Source organism: Gobio gobio, assembly GCF_949357685.1.
Source record: "Gobio gobio genome assembly, chromosome: 7".
Taxonomy (NCBI): Eukaryota; Metazoa; Chordata; class Actinopteri; order Cypriniformes; family Gobionidae; genus Gobio; species Gobio gobio.
In genome coordinates, this window is record NC_137103.1 from 19,248,662 (window position 1) to 19,276,537 (window position 27,876).

The 27,876-nt window shown below is 37.8% G+C and overlaps 1 protein-coding gene across 26 annotated transcripts in view; it reads right to left on the reverse strand.

The window, feature by feature from the left end:
- Positions 1–27,876, reverse strand: part of mycbp2 (MYC binding protein 2) — a 142,465-nt gene that overhangs the window by 51,885 nt on the left and 62,704 nt on the right. For 19 of the 26 annotated variants that reach the window (XM_079820953.1, XM_079820946.1, XM_079820951.1 and 16 more), the window contains exons 15-35: positions 27,495–27,699; positions 26,022–26,167; positions 25,001–25,111; positions 23,241–23,345; positions 16,272–16,391; positions 16,033–16,114; positions 13,309–13,426; positions 12,994–13,198; positions 12,743–12,896; positions 12,337–12,509; positions 11,120–11,245; positions 10,749–10,876; positions 10,560–10,651; positions 8,498–8,632; positions 8,338–8,421; positions 8,151–8,247; positions 6,148–6,340; positions 4,251–4,525; positions 2,450–2,671; positions 2,144–2,335; positions 339–545 (exon numbers count right to left, since the gene is read on the reverse strand). In XM_079820953.1, the coding sequence (XP_079677079.1) occupies positions 339–545; positions 2,144–2,335; positions 2,450–2,671; positions 4,251–4,525; positions 6,148–6,340; positions 8,151–8,247; positions 8,338–8,421; positions 8,498–8,632; positions 10,560–10,651; positions 10,749–10,876; positions 11,120–11,245; positions 12,337–12,509; positions 12,743–12,896; positions 12,994–13,198; positions 13,309–13,426; positions 16,033–16,114; positions 16,272–16,391; positions 23,241–23,345; positions 25,001–25,111; positions 26,022–26,167; positions 27,495–27,699 (3,170 nt within the window). The remainder of the gene's footprint in view (positions 1–338; positions 546–2,143; positions 2,336–2,449; positions 2,672–4,250; positions 4,526–6,147; positions 6,341–8,150; positions 8,248–8,337; positions 8,422–8,497; positions 8,633–10,559; positions 10,652–10,748; positions 10,877–11,119; positions 11,246–12,336; positions 12,510–12,742; positions 12,897–12,993; positions 13,199–13,308; positions 13,427–16,032; positions 16,115–16,271; positions 16,392–23,240; positions 23,346–25,000; positions 25,112–26,021; positions 26,168–27,494; positions 27,700–27,876) is intronic. The other 7 variants (XM_079820952.1, XM_079820950.1, XM_079820956.1 and 4 more) reach the window with 3 other exon arrangements.

A 27,876-nucleotide genomic window follows, 5' to 3' on the forward strand; every position in this document is an offset into this window, starting at 1 on the left:
GGTTGTTCTTCAGGGGTTGGGCTTGGCCCCTTGGTTCCAGTTAAGTTCCAGTTAAGACATTTTGGACAATGTCATGCTCCCAACTTTGTGGGAACAGTTTAGCGATTAAGAATGGGATGTCATTAAAGTTCTTGTGCATGTACAGCCAGGCGTCTTTTGGCAATATAGTCCAACTCCGATTGTGTTCAGCTGAAAGAAGAAAGCCATATACAACTAGGATGGCTTGAGGTTGAGTCAATTATGGGATAATTTTTATATTTGAGTGAACTATTCCTTTAAATGGCATAAGTGTAGCTTTCGTGAGCAATTAGGTGATGAATAAAGAAAAAAAAACTTACATCATCAGCGAGCACCTCCAGCTCATACTCATGGATGCCGCCTCCCCCGTACACACAGAAACCCACCAGCACCACCCCTGGCTTGTCCACAGTGAAGCAGATGGCATCGGGGGAGCCGTTCCCCGTGTTCCAGCTGCGTCCCTGGCTGGTCTTAGTGAAGCGATTGGGGGTGGACTTCACAGAGTGCAGGGAGTTCAGCCCGTCCACCTGCACAACAACAGTCAAGAAGTTTCAAAAGTGTACACAAGAACTTACATTTAGTTTACATTTAGTTTAGAGGGATTTTTACATTATAAATGTTTTGGATATGGATAGTTGGAAATGGAAAATAAAAATGCAACATATCCTTCAAAGATGTTTTTCCAGCAGGTGGCAGTAGGCCAGATAAGACTAACTGAGAGAGGATGTTTTTGTTATTGAACAGGAGCCTCCATGACAACCAACACCTAAAACCCTGCTCTTCCTGTGCTATTGCAAACAACAGAGACTGGATGCCATTAGCCAGCATACGATTTATATTCATTCTTTGGTAATGAACAGTGTTAAAGAGCAGCAAAGCAGCTGTAACAGTCTGGATAACATACTCGAACAGAGCATGACATGCCAGTTACCATGGCAACAAGCCAATGGCCTTTTCCAAAGCCATCAGAGAGAGGAGAGAGACGGACTGCAGTAGACTGTTGAGGTCCTGTGGAGGACACACCTGTTCTCATGACTCAGCTTCCTACTACAACAATCCCACACAAGCAGGTGACATAGAATCGTTGCACTTTCCATTTTTGCGCTGATTATTGGAAATAAATCTACAGTGTTCAATGCTTTTAAACATGGTAAAATGTTAAAACAGTCCAACGTGTTAGACAGTTGGAGTAGCACACTATTATTGATCAGATTACAAAATAAGTACTAAAGTACAGGTACTTCAATACTAAAATTAAAATAAATTTACCAGTATTTCTACAACAATGCTAATAGCACATCAAACTTAATTTATAAATGAAAGCAACATGCCATTGTATGAATCGTATATAAACATTCTATATGTGAATAATATTTTAATTAGAAATATTTTTTTATATTTTAAATATTTTACAAATATTTTATAAATTATATGTTAAATTTAAATTCAAAATGCGGCACACACACAACCATACACAATACGACATGAAGTAAAATTATGAATTAAAAAACATAACAGAAATACAGAATAAAAATTATATAGATTAACATAAATCAGATATTATGTATATATATATATATATATATATATATATATATATATATATATATATATATATATATATATATATATATATATATATATATATATATATATATATATATATTTTTTTTTTTTTTTTTTTTTTTTTTTTTCATATATACAGTAAATCTATATAGTAAATTAGTTTATATATAATATAAATATAATATATATTATAAAAAAACAATATATATTATATATAGTTAATTATATAATAAATTTTACCTTATTTTTATTATATATACCTTATATTTATTTGTTTTTTAAATAAAGGGCATGGGACAAGGATCTTTTGAACTTTCAGAATAACAGATGTGCGGAGGTTTCTGTGGAGCTATACGGATGCAGATTCATGAACATGAAGATCACATGAAACGGAGAAAAATAATTTTTCCTCCACCATTTAAAAGCTATTTATGGCCAATCGGTGGCTGTAAAGCAATTAAAGCAGCAGGTGAATGCTCTGCGGACAAAGAGACGAGGAGTGTGTGTGTGTGCGAGGGAGAGAGGAATGAGAAAGTAGTAGGAGATTTGTCCTTCTAACCTCAGAGCCGAGAGCAGAGGCGGTGAGCTCACTGACAATACTGGCCAGCAGGCCACAAGTGTTGGACACCAGATGAGGAGAAAAGAGCTCCACCTCCTTCCTCAGACTCTTCCTCACAGGAAGAACCACAATGACAAGCATCTTCTCCAGAACCTCCCGGAAAGTGGTCATACCCATGAGATTCTCTTCCGTCTGATCAAAACACGACAGACAATTTGGTAAACGCTGAGGCAGATGAACATTAATAAAATGTTTTAGTTTTCAAATAAATTGATTATGCATGTTTGAACAGGCGATGGTACTCACGTGGCTGAGTTTCTCCATGTGTGCCACCAGCAGGGGGAAGCGGTGAGCGAGAGCAGAGTCATTCTCCGTGCTGACCTGCTTGACGAGGGAGCGCAGCAACACCTCCCCATCGTATGCGATGGGCAAGATGGAGGTCAGCTTGACCGACGTGTTACACAGTGCTGACATCACCGCAGCCAGCAGACGGCTGCTCGACGTGCGGAAGTTCGCCTCTTGAATGTCCTGGAGGTTGACATGAAGGTCAAATGTTATGATTAATAGAGCTTTTGCTGCAATTAACCAGACTATACGTCCGATACCAATCAACCAATCAACTGTATTCCTCTGTATTTTCTAAAAAAGAAAACATGGAGTCTGTTTTTTTTGTTTAGATAATCTTTCTGATTAAGAGTGTCATTGGAGATATTTTAGAGCTCAAATTCATCAGGCCTAAATCTGTCAAGTGGCTCATTTGCAGAGTGAGCTGGGAACTGAAAGTGGTTCAGCTGAAAAAGCCTCTCAGAAAGCTGAATATCAAAAAAACATATCTAGGTCACATTTCACCCCAAAATTAAAAGAAATGCATGCGCATATACTCTATATATAAATCCAAAGCATTAACAAAAAGATTGTCAATTTTTTTTCCCCATATTAACCCTTTCAGTCAAATTAACCAAAATACACAAAAATATTATAAATATATTATACATATTAAAAAAGAAGAAAAATATAATGATGATGATAAAAGTAATGTAAAATCTAACAAATATATAGTTTTTATTGCTTTTATTACAAGGAGGCACATTTCCACCCAAATAGAGAACAATTTATTTGAGTTTTTTGTTCCACATTAACCTTAATGTTGATTATCATTAAATTATCAATTGAAATTTGTAATAAAATTACTGTAATATATTGAATTACAGCGCATAAATTAAAGTCAGTACAATACAAGCAACCACATTATATATTTTAAAGAATACATACTTTATATTTTAAAGAATAAATCATTATTTAGTTTTGCATTACAGTAAAGAGAATCTGGCGCAGGGGGAAAATAGTCCTAAAAAAGTTTAGTTATACAAAACGTAATTTATTATTTCTTCCTTATGATGTTGAGTGAAATTATGACCTTGAAATGTTCTTGACAGGTTTATTTAGATTCATCCATTTATGATTTATAGATTGGCTAAAATCAGACCAGACCAAATAAAGTTAAAGGGAAAGTCCACCTAAAAATGAATATTCTGGAATCATGTACTCCATTTATTTCTTCTGCTAACCATAAAAGAAGATATTTTGAAGAATGTTGATGCCCAGACAGTTTTGGGAAACTGACTTCCACTGTATTTTTTCCATACAGTGGAAGTCACTGGAACTCGAATCGGATTAGTCGCCAACATTCTTCAAAATATCTTTATTTGTGTTCCACAGAAGAAAGTAAGCCATACAGGTTTGCAAAGACATGATGGTGAGTCTATCCCTTTAAGCAGAACATCAAACTACAACTCTAGAATATTAATATTCAACAATATTATTGATCTGACTGCACTGACACCATTGTATGAGAACTGAACTGAGCTGGATGACGACATCATTGTTTTCTCCAGAGCTGCTGTATAGATAAATTAAATTAATTAACTAAAACTAAAATGAAGCACAATGACACTATTTGCTTCCAGAGCTGATGTACAGCAGAAACAAACTTTGTTGCATTATTTTCCTGTTATCACTGTAAAGCTGCTATGAAACAATCTGTATTGTAAAAAGTGCTATATAAATAAAAGGTGACTTGACTAGAATCTCTAATGATTGTGAATACCTGGTCCAGGCAGTTGAGCAGGTCACAGAGGCAGGCCCACTGCAGGGCAGGGGTGGGGTAGAAGGAGTGAAAGCAGGCGGTGAAGGTGTTGTGGCACTCCTGCAGTACAGCCTCCAGCAGCGTGAGGGGCTGACTCAAATATCCCTGCGGGTCATTGTCCAGCTTGGTCAGGCAGTTGTCCATCCCCTCTGACAGGATCTTCTTCAGGAGGCTGCGCGTCTTTCCTACACACTCCGCCAGCTTGCTGGACTCCTCCACGACAGCTTTGGTACTGGCTGGATAAGAGACACACACACCATCAGTATATGATACATGTAGATGCGATGTGGTCCAAACAGTGTGCTGTCAGTTAAAGGTCCTCAAGACTATTCCTTTGCCCCAAGCTGTCTTCCTCTTCATTACATGTGCTTAAAAGGACTAGTGTGACATGAGACCCTGGCAGTCAATATAGATTACATCTGTAACTCAAGGGAATTCCACTTGTGACATTGATAGTACAGCTCAGCAAGAAGTGACAGCACAGATTCAGTGTGTAACAATAAGACCAGGTGACAACGTCTAGTAGTACAGTGTCAAGAGAGTCACAGCAGTGTTCAAAATCAATTTTAACAAGAATTAACAACTATTTTTTTTAGCACACTTAAGAGCATGTGCTCTTAAGTAGAATTATTTAGGAGTATTATAAAATACTTGGGCTGCAATGAAAATGTATCAAATAATGTGTTTTCCTTAATAAAAAGCTACAATAAGACATTTACAAGCAAAATGAATTAATTTATTAGAATGCAAAACATATACTTAGTTTTCAAATATTTCTAATACTGTATTTAATATTCATTTATTTATGTATGTATTTATAGGCCTACTTTAAAGCATGTAAACGTTATATAACTGTAAAAACAGTAAAATGTATATATTGAATAATGTGTGTTATGTAATGTTCTTTGTCTTTCCTTCCTGTGACGGGGCAGCCCAGACAGAAGCTATAAGAGTTTACTTTGAATTAAAAGGTATACAGTTTTGTGTAACCAAAATAGTAATAATTTATATATCATTAATAAATAATAAAAACTTTAAGCATAATGCAGAACTTTTCATTATAAACAAGCCCGAAATATGCCAGTACTCTTATTTTTAAATGTCTATGCTTTACTGTTGCCAGCCGCTCATTCAAAAAGAAATATTGAAGTTTAATAATCACATTAGGCTTTATAGCGATTCCTGTTTTTCCATATCCAAATATAAGACCTCTTCAAATTATAATTGAAGGGATAGTTCAGCCAAAAATGAAAATTCTCTCATTAATTACTCACCCTCATGTTGTTCCAAACCCGTAAGACTTTCGTTCATCTTCGGAACACAAATGAAGATATATTTGATGAAATCTAAGACTTTTCTGTCTCTACATGTACAGCTACGCAACTGACACTTTGACGCTTAAAGTTCATAAAGAGATCGTAAAACTTGCCGAAGCTCAAACGTGCTGCGTAACACGAGAATGAACCTCACTGGTTCTTGCTGAACTGAAACGTGCTGCGTAACACAAGAATGAACCTCATTGGTCCTCGCACATCAAGTGAACATGTCTCAATTCATATGGATTAGTTTTACAACCTCTGTATGAACTTTTTGAAGCATCAAAGTGTCAGTTGCATAGCTGTCTATGGAGGGACAGAAAGCTCTCACATTTTATTAAAAATATCTATATTTGTTTTCCGAAGATGAACGAAAGTCTTAAAGGTTTGGAACAACATCAGGGTGAGTAATTAATACAATTTGTGGGTGAACTGTCCCTTTAAGATGTTTGCTATATAATTTTTCAGATTTTTTTGTTTGCTGACAAACAGCTAGTGGGGTGCCACTTTAACCCCTTTAAACAACAGAGGAGATATAATACCAGAAATGGGGAAGATCTCGCAGATGTAGACGCGCAACAGTCGCAGGCAGCAGGTGCCCACAAACCGCAGGCGCTCCAAATCCAGAAGGGTGGCTGTGAACTGGAAACCCTTCAGTCCCCTCAGTTCCTCCACCCCCAACACCAGCGTGGTCCAGCTCCAGTGCAGGATACTCAGCAGAGACTCAAAACAATCCTGACACAAGAACAAACACACACAACTTGGAAATGAACCAAGGATCTGACCTATTACTAGCTTGGCTTGTTCGTTTGACTGCACCAAGCAGAAAGGCCAAGAAAAAAGCACCAATAGTAAAGGGATTTCCTTAAAGAATAACAAGCAATAAAAATACTCTAAAATAAACCATTCCAAATTGGCTGCTGTACATCTGTTCCTTGTCAATTTTATTTTAAGACAAGGATATTATGTGAAAATACAAGCTGGTAATGCTGACATCTCCTTTTCAGGAAATTGCCAGTCAAACTATCAGCATGAGCACATTTATAGGTCAATGAATGCCGGGATGGTGGAAAATAGGTGTCTTTTTATAATCTAGTTTAAAACGTGCTAAGACCTAAGTAACTGTATATTTATGACAGCTTACATTTTTGTGTAAGTGGTGTAACCATCAAGTTAAAAAGTAATAAAATATTTTCTGTACAATTCTGTAATATATATATATTTTTTCAAATATATTTTCTAAATACAAAAAGGGGCTTCACTGCCTAAAAAGGGGCTTCATACATGATGGTTATACCACACTGACTTTGATTTGGGTAAGTTTTAATATACAAATATTTCATACAAAACTGTTTCACTGCTTGTTTACAGAATTTCAGTCTTTAAAGTCCCTGTAAAGGCAATTCTGAGATTTGTTTCTAAACACATTATAAATGTTAGAAATGTATTGCTGAAACACATTACAAAGACTGTGAACTATGAAGTACTGAATTCAGAAGTTAGACCGTTAAACAGTTTTTCACCATTGCTGTGTTCAGGATTTTCTGGGCGGGGCTAAAACGGTGGCTCGATGACGCACTGGAGCCACTGAGCCTGGCTCCTCCCCTAACACGATCATTACTAGAGCACATTCTCATCAGTTCGATCGCGAGTTACTGTTAGTACTGTTAGTTACTATAGTCAACAACTTGCATAACAGCTTACAAAACAAAAACGATGAAGAGGTGGATTAATTTTGTGAACAGCAACCTTGATGGAGAGCTGAGGATCATCACCGACACCTACCTCTGCAGTGACTTTACACCGGATCGTTTTACAAACTTTCACCAGAGACAACTGGGATTCACTGATAATCCGCTGCAGAACCGACTATCCCCCGCCCAGGCCTTCATCCTCCCGTCCCGCTGACATCTGGTGCGTCGTGATCATAGACGCTCGTGATCAGTGAGTGTTGTCTTGTGTGCTACTGCCGCTTTCCCGCGAGTGGCCGTGGTTTCGGCGCTGACAGCGGACACACCCCCAGCGTTTGAGAGCAGAGAATGCTGCTCATTTTTTCAGGTTTTTGATAAGCTATTTTATGTACTTCCCGGATTTTTTTATGATTCAAATTTGGCTGGGTGGTTAATAACACATTTATCTGTGGTGTGAGGAACTCAGAACACATGTTTAGTTTTGACTTTACAGGGACTTTAATGTGACTTTTTATTTATTAAAATCACCAGTTACACCGCCTAGACATTTTTTACATTAAGCCCTCACACAAAATATTAAATAATATCATTATATCATTATAAATCCTTATATATTTGTCAGTTTGATAAATTTTTTAAAAGAAATGACAATTTTCAACAAAACTTGGCTTCAGTAACTTGTGTCAAGTGGTGTAACCATCAAGTAAAACGTAATCAAATATTTTACGTACAGCCTGTATGTAAATATGAATTACATTTAATGCCTTTTTTGAGGATATTATTGGATTTGGAGGGGGAAAAAAACATTTAAGCTTCACATTATTGGCCCATAAGCAATTTTTGTACACACATACCACAGACACGGTCCTGGCGAAAGAACGCTTGAGGATGTGAACAGGCTCACTGGTCTGCTGCTTTCCTTTGGATGTGTTACCATCATTAGAGGGCAACCTGGAAAATCAGAACAACATGGGTATGTGAAAGAAATAATCCACCTGATACACCAAAGTAACAAGCACAGAACTCAAATTTCCTATGTACCTATACAGCAGCTGAGGTATTTGTCCAGCATTCACATCAGTACCGTTGTTTGATTTCTTCGAGCTCTTGAACTGAAACACCACACTGCAGGAGAGAGTTCATGATGATATTCTTTTCCTTCTAGTATTATAAATAATAACAGTAACAAGTGTGTTCGTACCCATCATCAGTGGTGATGGTTGCCTGGCCGTGGGAGCCGCAGTCACTGCTGGGTCCAGACACACGAGCCCATGCCACATACCACCAGCCCAACTGCAGCAGCACAGGCTCATCGAACATCATGGCGTACTTCTCCCTGCATACATAAAACAAACCATCACAAATAATTACACCAGTATTTATAAATCATTTTGCTTCATGTCTGCAGTTATTGAAATATTTTTTGTCAATGTATGAAGTCCTAGCAGAGATGTAGTTTGTCACATTAAAGGAGCAGTAAGCGATTTCTGAGAAACACGGTTGATATCTGAAATCAAACAAACACACCCCTCCCTAAGGCTTCGTTGCTCCGCCCCCAAAATGCACGAGTGGATGTCTTTTTTATCATAGCTGAAGCAAAGCTATGGAAGCCCGTTTCCGCCACAGTTGAGTAAAAAAATATGATTCTTTAAGTCATAATAATGAGAAACTTTCTCAAAATAATGAGAAACTTTCTCGAAATAATGACTAAACATCTCGAAATAATGAGAAATTGTCTCGTAATTATGACTTAATCCACACATGTGCAATTCACACATGCGGACAGCAACTTCCAGCACATCAAGCGAGGCGGGCAGTATTTTAACTGTGGGTTTAGCTACTAATGATTAAATGATTGCCTTATTATCTGAATAGCATTGAATATCTCTGAGCAAACGCGCTCTTGAGAGGTTTTTAGGCAAGAACAAGCTTTGCTCACGCTGAATTAAAGCCATTGTTCTTGATCACAACCTGATTTACATGAGAAATAACACATTTCACCATGTAATCATGTAGTGAAGTGTTCGGTGTTTTTCACCATCCCCATATGACAACCTGCACTGTGAAAAAAAATTAAATACACGAAAACACATCTATATGCATATGTGTTTGGGACAGAGGGGAACACGGTCGCATTCTCAGCAGATATATGCTGCCCATCATAAATCAAAGCAAGAGACAGACAGGGTCTGAGGAGAACACCGGAAAAAGTGACATATTGGACGATATTCGCCTGTATTTGCAATACACAAGCACCGATTCAGCTGCGCAGGACAAACGCTGGCAACGGGCGCGCGCTACTCGCGCTCTCTATAGGCTCTGTGCTACCACCACACTGCTGAACAGTTGCAACAGAAGGTTGTGATCGGGCAGCAGTTTTCATTCAACCGTAAATATAGCTCATACTCCTGTAAAAATTATGTTGTATGTTTCAATAAATGGTGCATGTGACAAATTCAACCCGAGTAGCCTTTTGTATTTAATAAATATCAGAATCAAAATTAGCTTTATTATGTTTGCACACGCAAGGAATTTGTTTTGGTGACAGAAGAAGCTTCAGTATACAAAGACAACAGTACAAAATATTTTTTAGAAAATAAAGAATAAAAAGAAACTAATAAGATAGCACATATTGCTGCCCGCGCTTGATGTGCTGGAAGTTGCTGCCCGCACGTGCAAATTGTGCATTATTACGAAAAAATGTCTCATTATTATGACTTAAAGAATCATTTTTTTTACTCAACTGTGGCGGAAACGGGCTTCCATACAAACCAAAATAATGTTTCGCAAAAAATACTAAAATATACGCTTACTGCACCTTTACCTCTCATCATGTTCACAATAATATTTATCTTCATTTTAACAGTGCATCAATTATTTAAAACCTAGACACTTTTTTGAGCAATGTTTTGCTTTGAAAAGTGTGCAGAGTTTTCATTAATTTAAATAAATCTGAAATAATTTATTTAAATTAAACGAACTGAAATAAAACGAGTTTAAAGTTACAATACTAAAATGACAAACTAAAATATACAAAAAAATTATAAAAAAAATAAATATTTTTAAATAATAAAAACATTATAAAAACTACAAGCATATTACTAAAAATAGAAATTAGTAAAACAAACCAAAATTTAGATGAAAACTGAAAATATAAAAAAAAAATTATATACATAACTATAGCATATATCACTACTCAACCAGTACTCTTGAAACAATTAAATTGTTATATTGTTTTGCATGACTCTTATATAAAGGCATACCGAGCAGCACAGTCATAGGCCAGAACATCTGTCTCAGCCAGTAGGTCTCCATCCGTTTCATGGTCTCCTCCATCTGGACCCAGCTCAAACAGCTGCAAACACAATCACAGCTTTCAATCACAAACCAAAAATCAGAAAAGAATGAAGTGGGCTGAAGGTCAAAACAAAGAACCTCAGATAGCACCTGACCTTGATCTTTGCAGTGTACTCCCCTCTGCCTCCAAAAAGACCCAAACCCCCTAACAAGATGTCAGCATCGGCACAGAAGCGGATGGCTTCCACAGAGTGGGCAGAGTAACCCCAGCCTCCTCCATGGCCTAAAAAAAACATTGTGCAAAACAACGCAATCAATCACATTTTGTACCTTTCATTTTAACCTAAAAAATCTGATGAATCAGTCAAATTGCTTATGCTGCTGGAAATCGCCAACACTCATTAAAATTATTGACTAAAGGCTGTTTTTCCACATGTGTTGTGCATGTGAATGCCCCTTCTAAAAGTATTATTTAGAAAAGTAACAGCTATAGTGTCATAAAACGTATGATTTTGGATGAACTCACTCTCAAAGCGATTGACCACACTGTAGTCCTCTTTAGAGTAGACCTTCATCACAGCCTGAGTCTCTTCCTCAGCACTGGCCACACCCATCTTCAGCTCCTGCATCGCAGCCAGTGTGTCAAGACAACCTGAACACAGAACGAAAAAGAACAACTTACACACTACAACTATAAGACTGGGCCGAGAGAGTTTGATTTATTGTTATTACATAATTCCCCCTGAGGTCCACTTATAATGTTAATGAACGCTTTTTCAATCTCATTTATTCTGGCCATTTTCCACCTTCTCTGTTACCCTTAGAATTAAACGATTAGAAAGTTAACGTTTATTTTGCTTTCACAGGCAACGGTTTGCTAATATAATTTTTAAACGGCTCAATTCTTCAATAACCTTGCAGAAATTTTTTTTTAAATCACAGCTCTCATGTCGCTGTCACAGAACACCAAAAATATTTGAAAGATATAAAAAAAGAGAGTAAGCTGCTAATTTGTAAATCTTAAGGATCCATCTGAAGGTGATGATAAATGCGGCAACATTTTGAGCAATGTTGCTGGGCAATGTTGCCGCCAACGGCAACCTGGTGAGACACAGGGCCCACGACCGCACTAAAGTATCCAGATAGAAATTTGCTGTCCATTCTCAATGGGAAAGTGCCCAAGCAACATCGCTTGGCAACATTGCTCAAAAAAGTTGCCCAGTGCATCATCACCTTGAAGGATCTGCAGAGTAGTAGGTGCTACACACATCCAGAAACAGCACACGGTTTGACTGACTTTCCCATTATTTACCCTTTCCAGTGTTCTTCTGTTCAGTATTAGAATAATAGCATCTAGCCTACTCCCTCACCATGGAAACAGGCGTAACTGACATGTAGATGTCACGTGGTCACATCATCAAATATATTCACCACTTTGTAAGTTGCAGAACTGTAGAATGGGGTGTTTTTGCAGCTTTAATGGTCGCTTATTCTCAAACAACCAAAGAAAATTTGATGTGCCCGACACAGTGCCACAATTTCTTAGCCAATGTCAGTCAAACAGCTCTGAGAGAATTTAAAAGCTCTTAAAACGAAATGAGAAACAGCTATCAAAAGTGTTGGATGTTCTGTCATCATGTAACTTCATTCCTGACGGGTTGAGAGATCCTGCTTGACAAGAGAGTGCTGTGAACTGCACATTAAACTGAGTAGTAAAGCGGAGGTAGAATTATGTTGTCGTACCCAGGATGTGTAGCGCTCCATGGGAACGGGTGGTGCTGGCGTGGGAGCCCGAGGGCAGAGCCAGTTCAGGACTCAGGATGCTGCAGAGGGCCTGGATGTCCGAAGCAGAAGGCACACGGGCGTCTGCTATCACAGCGTTATAGCAGCACATCTCGCGTGTGGCAGGTAGGAACCTGGAAGAATAGTGAAACGGCTTAAAATGAGAAGATATAGTTGGGGGCACATAATATACCATAATGTACAATATCAGCCAACATTAGAGATTTGATATAAATATTATTTTCATAAAATATGTAATACAGATGTAAACAACTGAAACCCTGAGAAATTGTGAAGATTGTTTTTAGGAACCACATTATTAGCATTATTATGGAGTCGGCTGACTTCAGACAGCCATGAACCTCACCTCCAGATGACATCATAGACGGGGTCCAAACAGAGGCCGAAACCCTGGAGATCCTCCTGCTCTGAGTCATTGAAGGTGCGGCAGCTCCCGTCCAGTTTGTTGATCAGTAGGCATCTGAAGGGAGGAGGCTCAGATACAGATGTTGGAACTAAACCTAGAGAGACCAGAATGGGAGCCAACAAAGATTTTAACAGGAGACACATTACATAGGCCCTTTAAACCACACAAGTGAATCAAGCAAGGGAACATACCGATGATGTGTTTGCTAGCAAAAATCTCGGAGGTGGCCAGGACGTGGGAGTTGATTAGCGCCTCGTCGATTCTAAGGAAGGTTTGATCACCACTGGCCCCAATCCACGTCGCCTTTCGGCCGTACTTGGCGCCAATGTTGGGCATTGGAGAGGGCTTAGCGTTCCAGTAGGGCATGTCTAGGATGGGTCGCCCAAGCTGTCCTTTCTGTTGAGACAACACAAGATATATCTTCAGGTTCTCCACCAACATAAAATCAGGCCCATATAAATAAATCTAAACTTGATGACTGATGTTGGGCGAAACAGCTAACTTACTGAGAAACTCCCGAAGGTGAAGACCTGTCCATCCATGAGAAGCACTGCAGTGTGGTTACTGCCTGCTGTCACCTGAGTACTGGGGCCAGGCAGAGCTTGCACCAAAGTGGGAGACCCCCTGTGATATAAAATCAAAGAAGCCATACGTTGATCTATTTTGTTTGCAATGGATTCAAATAAATAAATAAAGTAAACAAATAATTAAAACAAATAAAATAAAAAACTAAAAGTAAAAGAACAATAAAAAAAAATACTAAAATAAATACATTTATTAAATTAAATACATATTGTAAATATAATAAATCAAATAAAAAAAATAAGTAAAATAAACAAATTATATAAAAAAAAAAAATAATAAAAAAAAATAATATATATATATATATATATATATATATATATATATATATTTTATTTTATTTTTTTATTATTATTATTATTATTTTTTTTTTTAATGCATTTAAAAGTAAATTCTTACAATAATTAAAAGATAAAATATGAATATTAAAATAAAATGAATTAAAGGACTCATGCACTGCGTTTTTTTATTGTTATATGATGTTTCCTGGGGTGCACTGATAATGTTAGAATGCTTTTTACATAAAAAAATTCAATAATTTATAAATAAAAGGCATTTTCCTACCCGATTTCCTACCGATTTTAGCCTTCTGGTCTGAACGCTCCGTTTTAAGGGGCGTGTCCACTGTGAGACTTCAGTGTAAACACCCACTGCTGTGATTGGCTAACGTCTTTCCATTTGAAATAGTATTACTCTCTCTTTTAGTGTGCGTTTTTACTATTACAGCTCTCATGGTTAACTAATCATGAAAAGTGTTGCATTACATTTAGATCTATGGTATTATATTTAGATCTATGGCATTATTTTAAGATCTATGGCATTATATTTAGATCGTGGCATGAAAGGTTGCAGTGATGATCATTATAGCCGATCACACACATGTTGAGCGCATGAAAGCAGTGATCTCATCATTACAACTGCTTTCATCTTCACTAACAGTGCAAAGGTGATGTAGTTAAGAGATTCGTTAAATAAAACAGGAGTCACTGATAAACGCGTCACTGATAAACTCTCCTGTTTGATTGACAGCTCCAGCGTGCACTGCTCAAACGATTGCAAAGGGAGCTTTCTTTGATCGCTTTCTTTATAGAATTGAATCACCGTTGAATAACAGATTATTTTCATCCTACACGGAGAAACAACACAAGTTGATGTTTAGTCACTGGTCTGATTTACTGACACACAGACAAAGAACATCTGACTACATGAATCATCACATTTCAGATAGAGATGCTCCGATCAGCATTTTTGGGGCCGATCACCGATCACCAAGATCATGATTGCCGATCACTGCCGATCACAGAATGGCAGGGGAATGGCAATCTTTTATCTATAATCTTGCAGAGTTTGCACCATTTGTAGAAATGAAACTAACTCTAAATTAACTGAGTCAAGATCTTGAAAAAACCACCAAGTGTTTATTTTAGAAAATGAGATAACTTAAGGCTACTGTAGGCCATCTTTCCCAAATAAATGTATATAATAAATGTATATAATTATCTCACCTAAATATTTGATCATGTAGTGCATTTTTGTTTTTAAAAACAATTTTTCAGGTAGGTCTAACATTAGTATTGAGGTAAGAAATACTAAAGACATTTAATAAGAAATCAAATATAAATTAATATTGGTCTTCCCAGAATAAATTAAATCAGATTAATCCTCACACTTAAGGTTGCAAAAGTTAGTCATTCAAGAGCAGTGAGTGTCATAAAGGCTAATCAAACAACACAAGACAAAGAGAAACTCAGAGACAGCAGCAGTTTATTCGACAGCTGTCACTTTAAGAGCGAACACGGATACGGTTACATGCAGTTGCACAAATGTTAACGTTCACTCGAGAGTCACGACGGGGTTTACGTGCCTTCTCGTCAAGACGGTAATTTAGTACATACATTTGTGTGTATCTGACCATTTCAGCGCAATTTGTACTCGCAAGCTTTTTGTGAGATGGCCTGTGTGTGTGTGTGTGTGTGTGTGTGTGTGCGCGCGCTCACGGTCTGGAGAGCGCGCGAGTGCTGATCGGTTTGAACACTGGCAAGACTAAATGCAAATGATAAACTTTAGTGACGATGCGACACTGCCTCGATTGTGCAAAGTGGCAAATCATGTGACAATTGTCCAGCTCGATTTTAGTGCAGATGCGATGCGCTGATGTGAAGCCAATTGAGCATTCTGAGAGGGAAAGAGAGAGCGTGCACATGCGGTGATTCACGCGCGCTGTTTGTGAACTTACGTCCCACAGAAAGTTTTCAAATGACTGCGTAAGTTATTTAATATAGAAATATGAATTGTACCTCACCTTCAGCATTACTGTTGAACCCAGTCACTGCACAATATTTTGTAATCCTCAACGGCATGTTTATTGCTTCGTAGCTCGATGGTTAAACACTAGCCCTATTTACATGCGCAAATCGGTGGGCGGGGCTAAAGAAGCAGTGATGAAGTAGGCAAAAGTTGATCTTCTTCTGCAGAGGCGGTGTTTCACCAAACGATGATGTCAAGGTGTGGCATATTCTGAAATCGATCGTTTGCTGGACTACTTTTATGACACTTTTAGGGTGGGTTACTTTTAGATTTTATTTATTTACTTTCAAATTATATTTTTGGAGCCAATGCAAACTGCATTCCCTTGAAAATCTCATTACCTAGAATTAACATCTCCATGTCCAAGTTGTCCATGTTGTCCATAACCGAAGGTGTAAACATCTCCATTCTCCATTAATACCACTGCAAAAAACAGGTTTACCATTACAAATGGATATAGTACTTCATACTTGCCATATCATAAAAATGGGAACATCAAATATTGATCTAAAATAACGATGAGGAACATGAACAATGGCTTCCTTTAACGTTATCAAGGTCAGAAGAGATATTCGCTCACCAGAGTGGTGGAAACCGCAGCTGACCTGCACAGCTCGCAGCTCACAGTCGAAGCGTACGGCCCCGGGAGGATATGTAGTGATCTTACTGGCATCTTTGTCCCCACGTTCACTGCTGCCATCTGTAACACAGAACAGACCGTGAGGTAAAGGGCAGACAAGGACAGCAAGAGACGAGATGGATGTCTTAAGACAGCAGGTGGAGCCGGGGACTGTTAACGACCTGGGAAGAGAAATGATCTGGTGCCTCAGACGAAAGAAGAAAAACAGAGAAGAGGTGAAATATTGGCATGCGTGGACACTGGTGGAACAGAATAAAGGCGAGGAGATAAACTGAGCGGGAAGTTTTGATTGTACACATGCTTAAATACTCTCTCTCTCAGGGGTTAGTCAAATAGATTTGGCATTGATTTGTGGCACAAACCCAATGAAGGAACACAAGAAAAGTGGGCTCCTTTCTCTCCAGACTGATTGAGATAGTGTAGTAGTGTAGATCAGTAAATGTGCATCCAACACAGTGTAAAAAATTAGGGCTGTGTCCGATACATCAATATGATGATGTATCGCCATATACAATTTGTCGATATGAGTATCGATACAGCTGCTTCGTGCGCAGCAGCCGACAGCGCTTAATTTAAATACAAGAACAGTGTTTAAATGTAAATGTGCAGAAATTAATGAATAGAATATAATATAGGCTAGAACAAGGTTTAATCTGTCCAGCAGAGGAACATAACTGGGGTTGCCTGACATCTAGAGACGTAATCCTCCAAAAAGAGCTACCAGTTTGCACAATACGGAAATATCTGCTATGTGTTTTACTTATTTTTCTCAACCTGGCAACTATGTGCACGTCTCAACTGTACACACAGAGGAAAGGGTTGTCAAAATTGTACCTTTAGGGGTTACAACGGTTTGTCGCTGGGGCAGTACCATTAAAAGGACATCTTTGTACCCTTTTTACTCCTAAAAAGGTGCATATTAGTACCTTAGCATACAAATATGTACCATAAGGTACTACTATGATAGCCTAGAAATCTAGACGCACCCTAGGTGCTTTCCGTTGGCTCGTGAGCTTGAAAAACTAAACTCTAGTCAGGCCAATCACATTGTGTATACCGTGTATACGTGAGTCGGTGGGCGGGCTTAACATAATGACGGCAGAGCTGCGGCAGTTCTGCGTGAATTCCCTGCTAACAAAGAATGGCACTGAAGTCATTCTTAAAAAAGGAAGATGTGTTCGGAGTTTTGCCGACCGGATACAGCAAAAGTTTAATCCATCAACTAGCTCCGCTGGTGGGAAAACGCATGGGACTCAGCCACAACCCGCTTGTGATTGTTGTCTCACCACTTATAGCGCTATCCTATTCATGGGCGTCTGAAGCAAAACAAATGTGGGTGGTTCCTCTCGCAGAAAATTTTTACTGGAGTAGATGCCATTTACATCAAGTACAAATATACCACCTTGTTTGCTAAACGTCTGGTTGGGCAAGACAAATTTACGGAAATCACTATATCATTGAGAGCGGCAATAGTGTAGGGGTAAGACACATGGCATCAAGTTGACGCAAATCGACCCGAGGTTCGAATCCGCCTTTTGCCGAACTCACTCTACTCCCTTTTCCCATCACACATCAGATCGGAAAGGCATTTATTTTCAATTAAAATTATGAAAATATTAGAAAAGTGGAAATAAAGCGTCTAACGTGTTTAATAATAAGTGTTTATCGGTTAGAGGTAGGTGAACAGATTAGAAACGATAAAAGTGAGTGGGTCCAATATCATTGATCGTAAAAAGTGCCACATACAATGGTTCTGACGCCCATGATCCTATTGCGTGCAGAGGGAATTTGAAAGACAACCGTTTATCCCGCCCCTCGGATTGAGCCCTGCCAATGTGGTGTTCCCAGGCCCAACATCTTGATGTGGGTCTGGCTTGTCAGGCTACTACTATGAACCTTTTTGTGGTAAAAAAAAAAAAGGTACAAAGATGTCCTTTTAAGGGTACTGCCCCAGCGACAAACCGTTGTACCCCTAAAGGTACAATTTTGACAACCTTTTTCTCTGAGTGTGGATAAAAGCACTGGCTTTCTGAAAACACTGGTAAGCATGCAGTTTAGCAATCTCCAGTTCGACATTCTATTCACAGAGAAGTGTAATACATCAAGTCTGTGTTCATTTATGGGCCTGAGAGAGATTGTGTATGCATAAATTACCTCAGTCTGTGCCACGTTTCTCTATTAACAGTGTGAGTTTAATTGCTTCAAAAACAGTGATGTTACCAACTCCGTGCTGAGAAAGATAATGTAGCTCTTCGGTGGTTAAACTATTTTATTAATAAAAAATTGCAGGGCAGCGTTGAGAAGTTTCTGTGTTGATGAATATTTCTGTGAAACTGAGTGTCTGAATGTGTGTGTGCGTGAGCTACAGCGAAGAAAGCGCATTAGTTTAGAACGCATCTAATTTTTGAAAACATTTTCTTAAATGGAGAGACTGTGTTAATTTGTTCAATGATACTACCAGGTAATGTAAAGATGTTTTTATTACTATATATTATAAGGAGTCCATTACAATATAAATGTATTAGAATGAGTACATTATATTTTATTAGCTCTGAAATTGTTAAAAACTCATTCACTGGAAAGAATTGTATGCCAAAATCTTCGCTAGATCAGATTCTCGAAGTAGCCTTGAGTAAAAGGGGTGCAGTCTACTCTATACAGGCTGATTTCCTCCATCTCCTCTCGCACTCATTTATTAAACAACAGTGGGAGTCGGATCTTTGCCTCACATTTGAAGATGAGACTTGGAACCAGATTCTGGCCCATGTTCACACCTCTTCTATTTGTGCATGTCATAGTCTCATAGTAAAATGTATTCATCGAATTTACTGGGCAAAAGTGAGGTTGGCAAAAATCAAGCCTGATGTTGATCTTCTATGTGATCGTAGCCATTGGGCTCCTGCAGTTTTAATACATAACCAATGTTTTGGTTAGGTCCTTCCATAACTTATTTTTTGCTATCAATAATCGTTTTTCCCTAGTGACAAAGAAACCGATAGAGCCTTGCCATTTGGTTGCACTTTTTGTACTTCCTCCAAATGTCATTGATTTGCCTAACATTATTAGTTAGATGGTGCATTCTCCTGCTAATTGGACCAAATTCCCCTCCATCTTTCAATGACTGGCTGAGAGATGTTATGAGCTCCATTCATTTGGAGAAAAAAAAAATAGGTATGTGTTAAAGGGCAACACTGGTATATTTTCTGAGATCTGGGATCCATTCATTACCTTTTTTCTGAATATATTAGTACTGTACTTCTTCAAGAGTTTGCCAACCTAAGCATTAAGATGTCATTATGACTGTGGCTTGAATCGGATCAGAAGTGTGAGATTATATGTGTGGATACTTGTATGCATGTACGTACATGAATATACTTTTTAGTTGTAAGGTTTTGTTTGTTGATGTGTGTGCATACACTTGATATATGGTTGAATTATTTTATTTCTAAACTTTAATGATTTAACATATATTTTATACTTGAGACATTATGTGTGACGTACTTTGTATTACACTATTTATCGAGGGTTTTTTGTTACCTTTTTTTTTTGGGGGGGGGGGGGGGGTAAAACAATTATGACAAAAATAATAAAAACATTATTATTTATGTGGAGGATTGAGAGCAAAAAAAACATTAAAAGTGACAAAAATGTCCCATATGTTTAAAATATTGGGGGAAAACAATATTTCAAAAATGTGTGATTTCAAAACCTGTATCTTGTCATCTTAGTGGTTTATCACTGATAATTTACAATTAACTCTGATAACAGATAATACTCATTATTAATTATAATGATAATATTCCCCTTGCACAGAATTTTATCTAGGTTCGGGATTAATTTGAAAAGATGCACTGGTTCTCGATGTGGCATTTAAAGGGGTGGTAAAACACGATTTCACTTTTCTAACTTTAGCTAGTGTGTAATGTTGCTGTTTGAGCATAAACAACATCTGCAAAGTTACAACGTTCAAAGTTTAAAGCAAAGGGAGATATTTGCTTTTAAAGAAATCAATTTCTAAGGACTACAGTAAACGGCCAGTAGGGACTACAGACATTGCTCCAGGGCTGCTGACATCACCAGTCCCAATATTTACATAAACCCCTCCTCCGAGAATATTAAATAAGGGGGGGGCGAGGCCATTTTGTATGGTGTGGGGAAGAGTTTGTGGTATAGTTAGTAGACTGGAGTGTTGTTGCCGCAATGCCGACGAAACGCTGTTATTTTCATCCGGATTGCAGGTTCACTTTGTTCAGCCTTCCTAGGGACGGGGGTGTGTTGCAGTGCGTTTAACATACAACATGTTATATGCATGTGTGTATGAGACAGAGGGGAACATGGTCGCATTTGCAGCAGATATATGCAGCCCATCATAAATCAAAGCACGAGACAGACAGGGGTCGGAGGAGAAGACCGGAAAATGTGACATAATTGAAAATATTTGTCCGTATTTGCAATACACGAGCCGCGGTTCAGCTGCGCAAGACAAACGCTGCCAGTGTGTGAATGCACAACGGGCGCGCAGCTCTCGCTGCACATTTCACGGAGGAAATCTTCCACAATCTTCGTGAGTTCAATGCAGGATTCGCACAACAGCTTGTCCTGGAAGATGGATTTAAAAACAGAAGCTGTTTACGGGCCACAACCTGTAAGTATGGTTTGTTTTTCGTCGTGTTTTCCTGTAATAGTTCGTATTGTTAATTGTACGTTGTAGCAAGGAAGTAAACAAATGACAACGCTGCTTGGCTCTGCAAACCAGTTTGTTAAATGCTCATTCATACTTAACGTTATCCGACAAACACAACAGCGAACTTGGCATTAGTGTAAATTATTCTTTGATTAGAGCTTTTATGTATTGTTTATCTACGGGCATGCTAAACATGGTTCTGTGTTTGATTTGGCTACTATAGTAAAGCCACTGTTTAGTGTTTGTTTCGGGTTAAGAGTTCCTGCGACAGATATTTGGCTATAATCGTTCTAAAAATACAAAAGTAAAAGTGCCATTCAGTAGCGATCACTATAGATCCGCAGTCTTTACTCTTGAGGACTGAACAGGTTTAACAGGTTCTGCTCGATCACCTTCACTAAAATGTTCTGGGTCCGATTCGGGCTCAAATTGGTATGGTTTAATAGATGCCATTGTTTCTAATACTACCAAAGCAGTCTACAGTTAAAGGTAAGGGGCGTGACATTTCCGACAAACGTGCACTGCGGTTAGCGAATCACAACACACTGGGCCAGCCATCAGACCGTTTTTACAAGGAGGGACAGAGCAGTGTAGAATAAAGGATGATTTTTTTTTTTTTAAACGAAGCATGAACACATGTTACGGTGCACCCCACAAACACAATCTAGCCTTCGAAAGAATGTGTTTTACCACCCTTTTAAAGTTTCAGAGAAATATTTGGAACATAGAACACAAGTCTATGCTAACAAGATGTTTGGATGTCTTTGACGGCACGTTTTTGGGGTTTTGATGTCATATTTAATTTTAATAAATTAAATACCAACTTTGATAATACTACACATAACATGGTAAATAATCCAGTGCCCGTAACTATCTTTTTGACATGCCAACAAGACAGGTGGCAGTATTGATAGGTGGCAGTATTGCACCCTAACGCTAGTTGCCACCCATGATAAAAAAAAGAAAGATGACAATGTTAACTACTGCTGCACTAAATCATGTTGGAGGAGATAACCAATCAAAGTAAGAAACTATCTGCTGCTTTAAAGGGTAACTCAACCCCTGATCAGAGCCCAACTCCACCCACTGTCAATTTTTGAAAAGCCTAGCGGAGGCCGAGGGGATGAACCGAGGGCGGGGCTGAGTGGGGGGCGTGCACCTGAGACCCGCAGTGACAGATTGATTAGGGCGTGGTGAGCTCGTGCCAGGGGCGTGGGTAGTGAGCCGTTGGAAGCCAACATACGTCACAAAGGCAAACAACGTCCAATAGGAAAATTCAACTGCAGTGCAGTTGTCACCGTTCAACCTTAAGAGGGCAGCACTCAGACGTTTTTACACCATATATTGTAGAATTAAAACACTTTATACCCAAATGTCAAAACATTTACTTGAAACAATGAACAGCACTAAAAAAAGTTGTTTTAGGGTTTACTTACCCTTTAACAGCCTACAACAAACTGCATAAAAGATGCAATTCTAGAAAAAAATCCCTTTTTTCTCACAGATAAAATAAGAAAATATAATATTAACTAATATTATAACATCAGATGGGGTTTGAACGATATAAAAGTGAGTAAATAATAAAATGACTTTTTAGTGAACTATTCCTTTAAAAAATAAAAATAAAAAGTTCTGATTTTGACCTAGATATTGGATTGGATAAATAATAAAATGTATTCAGATGGTGAATCAGCACAGCTATTATTTCAATGTTTCTTAAAATAACTACAAGGCATAAAGTTCTATTTATATTGGCCATGCACAAGGATTTATTTTAAGCCCCTGTGAAAACTATGATAACTTAAAAGCCAGCCTGCAGTAAAAGAAAAAATCAAACAAACTGTGCTATTTAAGATTTGGACACAGTTTTCCCAATAACAATTGCCACAACATGACAATTATCTAGTCTCAGTGTAGTTGAGGAAAATTATCCGTTTGGTTTAATCGTAAACCTTAGCACTGATATTTTCCACCTGACTGCAGGGTCTGATCGTTTAAAGCACCGAGCACAGCATGCAACATATGGCCAATTGACTATTATGTTAGAAGAGAAAGAGGTAGTAGAGCTAGGTCTTTATTCTTTCACCAGAGAGGTAGAGGAAGAGATACAGAAAGAGAGATGTTATTGGGTCCAAAGAAAGCGGTAGAGTACAGCTTGTTGAAGGAAAGGAGAAAGAAGGACATTATGGGGCTCCAGGTGGAGTCTGTAGTGAAGACCGCAGTACCTTTGAGTCTCTCCCGCATTAGCTTAAAGGCCTGAAGGGGTCTTATTCTTGCTAGCACCTGCTCACGCTGGTTCATAAAAAGGGGACCAGGGAAAACAAGGGGGCCTATGGGGGGGAAAGAGAAACTTTCACATGCATGGGGAAGAGCATCTCACAAATGGAAAATAAAACATGGTATATTACACATGGTACATTATGAAAACACAAGCGAGAAGGGAATTTCCACAAGCAACCCACTCCCACAGGAGACAAGCACACGAAAAGTAGAAGGCTGATAGTTTGGGTGATCAGTCCGCTTTAGAGTATTATTGAGTAGGTAATAATACTCTATCCTTGAACCCAGATGAAAATATTATGGAAAATGTATGAAGTGCTCATAATCAAGGTTGTATATGACAGAGTGAACTGGAGAATGGATTATGATTAGATGTTTTGTCAGGGGGAAAACATTAGTAACATTCGCAGTGGCCTGTCTATGGCATTCTCATGTCATAATATGGTCCAAAAAGTAGTTTTGACGCAAAAAAAAACTTAGATACAAATATATATATAAATATCAAAGTTTATTTATTTGATACGAGTTGGCTAAAAAGAAATTCAAAATATGTAATTTAAGTACTAAAATAAGTTAAAAAAAAATCTAGATCTAAAATACACAAGACATATGAATACCAGGGAGACCAATATAGAGCATTAAACAGCCATGTGTATACATATTTTACTAAATACTTCTAATTCATGAAAAATGTGTTTACACTTTGAGCAATGATGCAAAGGAATATGAACTTTGAATTTAACAGTTCATAAAAATGAATCAAAAGCTATTTTTGCTACTGAAACTCTCAATATTCATAATGTTGCTTAATTTAACATTATAGTTCAAAAGTTTAGGACCAGTAAGATTTTTTCTTAAAGAAATTAATAGTTTTATTAAGCAAGGATTCATTAAATTGATCAAAAGTAACAAAGACATTTACAACGTTACAAAAGATTTCTATTCAAATGCTGTTCATTGAACGTTCTATTTATCAAAGAATCCTGAAAACATTTATCAGTTTCCACAAAAATATTAAGCAGCACAACTGTTTTCAACTGTAACACACTGTAAAAAAAAAAATTCAGGTCTCCAATTGAAAATTTTCTAGTGACTGATCACATCTAAATTTTTCAGTTGGCCAAATTTTATTTCTGTGAATTAAATTGCATCAATTCACAGAAATTAAATTTGGCCAACTGAAAAATTTAGATTTGATCAGCCACTAGAAAATTTTCAATTGGAGACCTGAATTTTTTTTACAGTGCAAGAAATGTTTCTTGAGCACCAGATCAGGATGATTTCTGAAGGATCGTGTGAAACTGAAGACTTTTAATAATGCTGATTTGCCATAATAGGAATAAACAATATTTTAAAATACATTACAATAGAACACAGTTATTTTAAATTGTAAACATATTTAACTATATTATTATTTTTACTGTATTTTTGATCACATAAATGCAGCCTTGGTGAGCATAAGAGACTTTCAAAAACATAAATAATCTTACTAACCCCAAAACATTTCAACAATAATGGGCAAAAATCCCCTCAAATATATTGTGAATATTCTATTTAAATCGCCCAGCTCTGGCTTTTTTTCCCCCACACAGTAAATACTATGAGCATTTGAAAAGCTGCATTATAGTGCAGCAACAAGTCATAGTTGCGAGAGGTGTGTGGGTGTCTGGGTTTATTCTGAGATCTGTTCATCTAGGCATCATACCTCGACCTTCCTCCAGCCGGTGCCGGCGGTTGATGCGCTGTCTCTTCTCCTCCTGTCGAATCTGGATGTGCTCCTCTATATTGACGCCTGGGGGAGGAGGGACAGGCACAGCTAAAATAACAGAGGTCCAGCACAGATGGGGGCAAAGAAGGAGACAAACGAGAAACAACACAGGCAAATGAATGATGAGCATGAGATGCAATGCAAGATAGTGAGAGACAAGAGCAACGAGATGATCCAAACACAACACACATACACACACAGTGCTGCTTCACAAGGCAAATATACAGACAACATTGCCAAAGCAGCCAGTGACCAATGATCTCTATTAGGACTGGACAGTATGACAGTTGACATTGTAGAAATTAGAGATAGACCAATATAGTTTTTATGAATGCTGCAATGCATATTATTATTATTTTGTGTGTCCAACAACAGATGTGATTTTTTAAATCTTTTTTGGCGGTTTATTTTACCTCTTGACAAAAAACCCCATTAAATATTAAATTAATATATTTTTTCCATATGGTTAAAATCACCATCAAATCTAATTGGACAAAACTGATTTATGGAATATTGCAGTGTTTATTATAAATTATTTATCCGTGCACAAAAGTATTTTAAAATTTGCCCTTCAAATCTTTGATAAAAAAATAATTTCCCCTCCCTCACCTCTGATGACATTTTTACTGGTGCGAGGGCGGGACAACCGGTCACACATGACATCATAGCAATAGCAAACCGCAAACATCCAAAGATCCAATTAAATTTATGTCACAATAGGGAAGAAAAGACTATCGCAACTTGCGTTTCATGGTGACTTTAAATTATATTGTAAAAATGTTGTTTAATTTGCAATTGTTGAATTTCCATTCTGCCCTTCCCTAATCTGAATATTTCATGCAAGCAGACAATATGGTTCAACATTTGACAAAAAAATGGCTCACAGACAGGAAAGGGATATGATATGATTTGATGGCTATGGAGCTGTACTGAATGTGCTTGGATGAGACCTCAGTACCTAAGAGCAGGTCCAGCGGTATCATTTCCTTCACAGCATCAAAGATTCCTCTCTGTCTGGCCTCCTGACCATCCAGCTCTCTGGCACAAGCCTTACAGCAGCCACATGACGAACAGCCAGACTCGCCAGAGCCGCAACCACAAATCCTGCAGAGGAGAGATGCACATAAAAGGTTAAGGACTATAATCGATGCATTAAACTGCAGTAGTGCTATAGCTATAGATGTTAGTAAATATCAGAAGAAAAAAGTAACTAATAACTACTACTCTGGTTACATTATTTTTTCCCCTTTCTTTTTTATAATTAAATAATAAAAAAAAAGAAAAATGTTTAGTAGAATTTAATTGCGATACTTTTACTTGAGTTGGTTAAAAAAGAATACAACTTTTATACATTTAATTTTTAACAAAAGTACAAAAAAAGGACAGAACATCCCTGAATGTTCTAAACATTTGCAGTGAGAAAAATACATTTAAAGAAATTGAGAGGCTTAAAGTTGACTTTTTCTCCAAACATTAAATACTGTGCCATTTCAATACTGCAAAAATGCAAATACATTTTTTTTTAAATGTTATTTCAAAGTACCAATTAAAAATGATTTATTAATGTATTATTTTATAGTTAACAAGTAGCTACATTTTTAAACATGGCTTAGGGTGTTTACACTTGTAGTTCGATTTGCTTGATTCATTTGGTACGGACCAAAAGAAAAAAAAACATTTAGTCCTGGTCCGCTTAGTGTTCACATTGGCATTTTAACACCGCACCTAAAGGCATAGGGATATGTTCACAACCTGATTGGTCGGCTTTTATTACATATATTTTAAAACGGAACTTACCAAACATCAAAACAATGCTGTGTTCTGGGCTAAACGCACTTTTATGTGCGTAGCTACATATGATGGTATTTTGACCAGCTGAGAACTTGTGAAAACCTTATAAAATGAGTAAAGGAGTCAAAACAGCGGCAGGAATCCCTCCATCACACGCAAACAAAAAATATCTGCTGTGAGGAGACGCAGTTCTGATGCCTGTACCGAACTGTGATGGGCAACATCGCGACTGTGACAAGGAAAAAAAACAGGTGTGCTTGAGCATTCGGGTTTTTTTCAGGGTCGCATCTTGTGTAGTTTTTTGGTTCGTTTACATGTCTTTGGTCCATGTCACCAGAGTCTGTTTGGAAGCAGACCCATCTTTTCAGGCTCGGTCTGCTTGTTTGGTGCGCACCAGGGTTCAGATGGCAGCATTCATACTTATTCAAATGAACCGCTCTAACAGAGCAATCGCAGCAGGGTTCATTTTAACATGCCAAGTATGAACACACCCTTAATTTATTCTGAATTTTTGTTCATTTAAGAATGTATTATTTATAAGAGTTTATTTTTTTTTAATTCAAGAAATGGCCATGAGTACAGTCAATATCTGGATTATGGTGATTTGTGCGTTTTGCGTGCGTTGTGTGGTTTCTCTCACCCTCCTGGCACTCTGTCAGGTCGGCCACTGCTCACACAGCTGGCGCCATACCCAGTGCAGTCTCCGCACACGGTGCACACCATACACTGGTCCAGCTTCCACTTGTGCATGCCTGGCTGACACATCATAGATTTCTCCTCCTTCTCGTCCAGCTCGTCCTCCAAGTCCTCATCCATGGCAGTGGCCATGTTCTCTACACCAAACGCTACGACAGGAAAACATCAAAAACATGCTTTCAAAAGAAGCTGACTACACAACCTGACAGAGCCAACTGAGGTACAGATTGAAAATGGTAGTTATAGTCAGGCATGAATATTTCTGCCTGTCTATAAAACATTCATGTACATGAATGTGAGCACCATTTTTTCTATAATAGGATTTA